Raw genomic sequence first — 7188 nt, 5'->3', positions numbered from 1 at the left:
ACAGAGTCAAGTAGTGCATTCCATTGCTCAGAGAAACTTCAGATTTTTCCTATTTGGATGCTGTCACAATATCCTTTTGTCAACCCTGCTATTGCTTGAACTAGACATTTATTGCAGTGAAATTTTACAAGATACTAAAATTGAGACTTCACAAGATTTGTATTTGCTAAAGGGGTCTATTATCATAAACAAGGCCATCCCTTCTAGCTTTTGGAAGCTTCTGCACTATAAAATGTGGACTCTTTTCAAATAAAATTTTGAAGCATCTGGAATCAAATAGGTTCCAACCATGAATCCAAAGGGAATTATGCTCTCTTCAAATCTCCTATCTCAATCTGAATAAAATTAGGGTAATTTGCACAAGATGATGGCTATTATTTATTTTCAGTCAGAGACCCAAAGTAAAAATAAATAGAGAATATTGGTGATAAAAAAATAATAAGTGTATGCAGCAATACTTAAAGAGATAACAATAGAAATTGGAAGTTAACAGTTCCAGCATGAAATTGAAGTCCTCCTTTTAGCCATTGCCAATGGACAGAATTTAGGTACTTTCCTGGTTATAAACTAGCAGAAGAGACTAGTAAAAAGCATGTATTTTCCTCATCCACCTGATCCATTGTTTAGTTAGCAGGGCAGAGCATCAGGACAATATAATAAAAACTTGCAGAACCAACACAGCTAATCTCTCTAAACAAGGACAGAACCTGGGTTGAAGGAGGATGTTATAATACTTGCCCATAGACTGCATAGCGTCAAGTCTAGCCAGTGGGTTTACTGGGTGTGTATTTGTCTACTGGGTAGGCAAATAAAGCTAAGGTTAAAGGGGAGGAAATGCTGCTAATACATGTGAGCATCAGGAGGACAAACCTTTGAAGTTGAGTTGTCATTTTTAGGGGGATTCTTCACATCACTGCTGAAAACTGATTCAAGTTAGATGTCTATAGAGATTCTCAATCATCCAGGTCATGGTTATTCCAAAGGTGGTTTTTCCAAAAAGCAACTAAACTGCCTTGGTTTTTTTCCTTTGAAAACATTTCACTTCTCACCCAAGAAGCTTCTTCAGTTCGAGTTAGTCCTATCCTTCAGAGCAAAAAACAAACAGCAGGGCTACGTAGCACTTTCAGTAAACACATTCATACTGTAAACCAAATCAATTAAACTGGAAAGTAGCAAGAGGTCTCTCCATATACCCCTTCTCATCTTTGACCATGATGGATCATAGATCACAGATATCCATAGGGGAGGTGGAAAGGGCAGAAGTGGAAATGTGTGTTGTGATGCATACCACATGACCTGCAGGTATAAAAGGCCAAACATCATATTGTGATATTATGGCACACATTTCATTATTCCTATCTCATTGCAGCTAGTATAAGGTGTTCATGTGGATTCCATTTCCATCATCTCAAGATCATCATCGCCAGCATTTTTTTCCAGTTCTCAGGAATCAGTAAAGGGAAGTCAGGCAGTGACTTCTTTTTCTTTTTTCTTTTGATGTTTAGGTAAACCTGTCTGTATGTTTGGTTTAGTTTGCATATTAAGCACACAGCTTCACCTGCAGCAATGTAATTATCATCATCCTAATCACAGTTACAAATGAAAATTTAGTTTATCTCAAATATTTTTGTTCCTGCTCTTCAAAGCTTTGCTCAGTGCAAAGGCTGGTTCACTGGTGTCTTTAATATACTCATTTTGATAGACTGGCACTTTCTTCTGACCACCATTTTGCATGTGCAAGCAAGCAAAGGCTTTCATCCAAAGGTCTGAAATCACAGCATCTGAAAGCATCAAAGTCCATAGAGTTGTGGCACGGTTGATATGTTTAATTGAGCAAACATATTCTTGGGGTTTCGTGATTCCTTGACTTGAAAGATTATTCTGTATAGTGGCTGCAAGGATGCTAAATTAAGAAATAATAGATAGAAGAGTGAACTCTATTGTCTCTGCTGGATGGTCTGCAACTGGGGTGAAAATATCAAGATGGCAGTTGTGACTATATGATCAAAATCTGCCTTCTTTTTTATATATATTGGGCACATTACCTACAATAAAAATAGCTGGGGATTTGATGCAGCCATAATGGCTACGTCGACTTATTTTGGGACATACACACAAACCCACAGACTCTAAATCTTGGAAATCTGCTTTTCTATTCCACTTGAACAGATTTTCTCTGTTCTATCATATGGGCCTAAAAGGCATTACTAAAAGGATACAGGTAGTTCCTCACTTAGCAATCACAGCTGGAACCAGCAACTCACTTATTAAGTGAAACAACTGTGCTCGTGATCTTAATTCAGATTTCCTTTGCTTTATCGTTCTGCAAAGGTCATAAATGTAAGACTTGGTCATAATGTTACTTTTTTATCACTGGCAAAAAAGTGTGAATGCTCATTAAACAGTCACTAAACAAGGACTACTATTACAACGAAAGTTTCATACTAAGCTGGCATGTATTAAAAGCAATCATGAAGGAATGCAGGTAAACCAACTTTTTTGAGGTACACTGACAAAATGCCTACTAGTTTTTTATAGACAGTCACCATAAATCCCATTTACCGCAAAGCCTATGGATTCACCTGGGATATGCTCTACTAACCAAGGATATTCTTGATGACCTTTATAAGAGCCAAAGGCATCTCTATAAATAAATGTATTGTTTTAATTTCATTTTTATATTATTTATTGTCAGATGGGCCTGGGAACATGCTAAATAGCAATCCATATTTTGATACATATGAGGGCCAGGCTGCCTATTTCTGCTAGACTTTATTGTGATTGCTGAATTACATATTTGGTACGAAAAATTTGAAAAATCATCTCAACCAGGTATAAGCAATGTGTCTGGACTTGAATTCTCATCAGATCTGGTTGGGGATTGTAGAAGTTATAATTAAAATCTCAGGGTGGCACACAATTTCCTGTTCTGATCTACATAACAAAGTATCAAGATATTGGATGTTTTTATTTATTTTTTCATTAGTAGGTTAGTGAATCTTAGAAGATAAGCAAAATTAGACTGATTAGTATGTGGGTAAGATGCCACCAGGAAATCTTATGATTAAGCTGCCTAAATTAGCTTAGAAGTCAAAAACAAAACAAAACAAAACAAATTCCAAATCTGTATTGTTCAATATCGTTACCCCTCCCCAAGGGGTAACCAAGACCCTATATTCTTTAAATATTAAAGAAGTAATCAGGGTCAACCTTAATTTGAAGCAGAATTTACTAACTATTTCTTATTCACTGAGTATGGGCTGATGATTATAATGTTTTTATGACTTTTTCTTTATCTCCATTTTCATGTATACTGTAACCCAACTTCATTCCCCTTAAAATTTGACACACTGCTGATCTTCTAGTCTTCCAAAAAGCATTTAAGATCTGATCTTTCCCCCAAGCACTGGGATAGGTTGAGGTGGACCAAAGGATTTAATGAAGATGTTAGAAATTTAACTTTAGTGCCATTTTTAATATTTATGGTTTTAATAGATTTGTGCTGTTTTACTGATGTTATACTGCTTTTAACTGATGTTGTTTCTGACAGATAGAAAGCAACAGGTGAAGTTGGGGGGGGGCAATCACATCGAATACCCAAACAACCAACACATGCACCCTCACCCCAGGGCTGCGTGCTTTTTTGATTACTCTTTTCTCTTTATACTAATGGCTGCATCTTTAAGGATCCTTCTGTTAAAGTACTGAAGTTTGCAGTTGATACAACAGTCATTGGTCTCATTTGAGATGGTGCTGAATCTGCATACAGATGGGAGGTTGAATAACTGGCCCTGTGGTGCAGCTGGAATAATCTGGAGCTGAACAGGCTTAAAACTGTAGAGATGAGAGTGGATTTTAGGAGGAGTCCTCCTATTCTATTACCTCTTACGATATTAGTAATATAGTAATTATGATTATTATTACTGTTGTTTTAAATGTACACTTGAGAACTTATGCACTGGAGACAAATTCTTTGTGTGTCTAATTAAACTTGGCCAAATCAAGTACGCTGTTCTGTTCTGTTTTGTTCTATTTTGATTAAGAGCCACCCATAGTTTGACAAAAGATGGGCAGCTATATAAATGTTTTAAGTAAAATAAAAATAAATATAGAGCCTTTGTATCTAACTTTCTCTTAATGCATTGAATATAAATGCATTATATACTTTTTAATCAATGACTGTGATGTTACTTTTTGTGATGCAGATTGCCCTGTTATAAGTTTAACTACATAAACTCCCTTCTAAAATATATCTATAAAATAGGGGTTTTTGTGCAGATATTTCACAAGAAATTAATATTTCATTTGGTGCTAAAATTTTGCAAGCACCATGGTAACTTTCTTTGACATCTCTAATCTATCTGTCATCGTTCCAAATTATGTTCTCCTCCAGCGCTGACATGAACGAAAGAGGAAAAAACTTTGTTCTAATGCTGAGATGAACTTTTACCTAGTTTCCTGCTGTTAGTAGATAGCGTTACCTGGGTGACAGAGGGAGGGGGGAAATTCCTGTGAAAAGAAAGTGCTTGGGACGAAGAGATGGATCTGCATGATGGCCATTGAGACATTGGGGTTGAAGAACGGAAAGGGAGGGTGTTGGAAGGAGGGGCCAGTTTTGGCTGCACAAAGAGTTCAGAGATGTCGTTCTTCTATTCTTAAATAAAAAAAAAAGATTCATTAGAGACCTTGCGTTTGAGAATGAAGTTTATTTAAGATAGCAACGAAACCTGACACTATCTCAACCCCATAACATAGAAAATGTATTGCTACAGTAGCCAAGCTGAAAATAAAGGCAATGTATTCTATTTTGAAGCAAGCTCCTTCATATAATACCATCAGAAGATGCTTATTAATGTATGGTGGCTAGGGAATTCTGGGAGTTACCATTATCAAGTTTGAAAACATTGTACTAACTCTAGAGAACACAGAATAAATGATCTTCCTTTTTATGTAAGAAAAATTATGTCATATTAGCGTTTAATTATTTCTACTCAAATTTAAGCTATTAGGTATGTAGTAATAAGTCTTCTCTTAACATGCACGAACATGAACATATCAAAGTCACTAAAATTTGCTGTGAATCTTTCTTCTACTCAAGAAATTTGAAGTTTATATTATGTATTTCTTTAAGGTGTATGTGCTGCCTGCTCCCACTTTGCATGTCTGCTCAGCATACAAACATTTGTGTGGCAACAGATTCTGAAATGAATCAATACTGCAAGTGCCTTCAAAATCACAAGGATATTAATGCATTGAGTGATTTCTTTTATTTAAATGTGTTTACTTCTGGGATATTTTTCTTTTGTTTTTGCTTATGGCAAAATTGTTCATTTTTGTTTTATATTTATCTGTTTGAAAAGAAAATGCTCAATTCCCACACCCCAAAAAAGCCTCCTGGTTTCTGTTTACAGTCCAGGAAAGTATGACCAAAATTTGGAGTGGCAAAGCACCTCTATGCAGAATGGATGTGCCTTTTACTTTTCAGTAAATACAGTAATGTGGGGATGTACAATATCATGTATGTGTGGGTGACATTGGGAGACAGGAGGAACATCCACTGAGTAGGAAACAAATAAGAGCCAGCTGAGTCTGCAGAAAGAATGGTGATATGTCAAACATCTCAGAAGAGATCTTCTTAGATTTTCTAGGCAAGTAGGGACATGTATTTTCAGACTTGCAAAAACCTTAAAATAAAGATAGAGCTAATTCTTCTGGGTGTGCTTCATGACTGAACTATCTTGCTAGTCTGACAGCTACAGAGAATTGCCTCAAATTTTAGGGTCTAGAAGGAAAGACAGAGAGCAATGTTTTCACACTTGCTTAATCTATTTTTCAAGGAATGAAGTATGTTTATTTTTGGAGATGGAAAAAGAGAATGTGACTCATCTCTACAAAGACACAACTCTTTGAGATTACTGAAAATCAAGATGTTCTGCTGAGTATAAATCAGAATTTTACCACTGATGAGGCTCCAGGCCAAGTTCAGAAATGGGCATAATTGGGACCTGCTGACAATGTCACTGCCTGAATCCTGCTTTTACTCTTAGTTCCTTTTACTAAATTTAGGCTTGTCAAGATGGCAGACCTGATGATGCAAGTGAAAATCCAAAAGTTTTTAACGTACATCGACATTTATCTGTTCTCTTGAAGCAGAGATAATGATGAGAAGGTAAAACAGCATTGTTCATGTGCCCCAAACAGTTGTATACACAAATTGGATCAGAGGAAGATGGCAACTGGCTGGACAATGGACCCAGAAGAGAAAGTAAGCTAATTTAGGAAAGACCTCCCTGAAGTCATTTAGCCCAAACTTTAACATGGCTTACATTCTCTGGATAATTGTGTTCCATAGTAAGAACCTGTGTTTTATTATGAGTCACCTTGAACCATGAGATGGATGGCAAATAAAGTCAATAAATAAATTAATTGCTGACATACAAGTTTATTGTTGAAAAATCCGGATAATTGTACCACTTTGTTCCCTTTTTGATCCAAACATACAAACTATAGACTACATAAAAATATGCACTACAACTACTTTTTCAGATATGCCTTGGAGTATGTAGAATCCTTTTCAGTATGCATTTTTTTGGATTTGCTCACGTGAAGAAACTACTTTCCCATCTTCAATCTCCTCAACAACCATGCGGACTTGGCGAGTTGTTTTTGATACTGCAAGAGAAAGAGGCATAAAGGTCACATTTTCTTCAGGTAAACCCAAAGGGACACTTGCTGACATCAGCTTGTAATGATCAGGACATGAAATTACTGGAGCTGTCAAGAAGCTTCTGTTGCACTTTCAATTAATTAGGAGGTTGTTCTAAAATATTTTCCTTGCTTTCTATGCTTCTCATATGTAGAGAACCAGAACTGCTTCCAAATCCCACAATTTTTCTGAACTAACAATGGTTCTGTTACAGTATATAACTTGAAGGAAAAAAAGTAGACTACTGTGATGCAATTCCCTAACTGGGTGCTTTTCTATTAGGACTTTGGATCCCAGAAAATTAATAGTACTCTCATCATGCTAGTAGGAAAGTTTGAGAGTTGCAGTGGCATTGTGTCAGAAAGACACTAATTTGAGAAAGACTGTAATATTACAGTGGAGTTCTTAGTAATAGGAGAGGTTGGGAACAGGCTAAAACTACTACAGTACCACACATGTTCATTCAAAAATATGTTTAGTTC

The 7188-nt window shown here is 36.2% G+C and overlaps 1 protein-coding gene across 1 annotated transcript in view; it reads right to left on the bottom strand.

The window, feature by feature from the left end:
- Positions 1-6426: 6426 nt before the first annotated feature.
- LOC117664624 (keratin, type I cytoskeletal 17-like) overlaps positions 6427-7188 on the bottom strand; it is a 10150-nt gene continuing 9388 nt past the window's right edge. The window contains exon 8 of the mRNA XM_034415736.3: positions 6427-6672. Within this exon, the coding sequence (XP_034271627.2) occupies positions 6575-6672 (98 nt within the window). The 3' untranslated portion in view covers positions 6427-6574. The remainder of the gene's footprint in view (positions 6673-7188) is intronic.

This window comes from Pantherophis guttatus, chromosome 4, assembly GCF_059756535.1.
Source record: "Pantherophis guttatus breed Tessera chromosome 4, ASM5975653v1, whole genome shotgun sequence".
Classification (NCBI taxonomy): Eukaryota; Metazoa; Chordata; class Lepidosauria; order Squamata; family Colubridae; genus Pantherophis; species Pantherophis guttatus.
The sequence above is the reverse complement of the archived record's forward strand: the minus strand, read 5'-3'. Positions and strand labels throughout refer to the sequence as shown.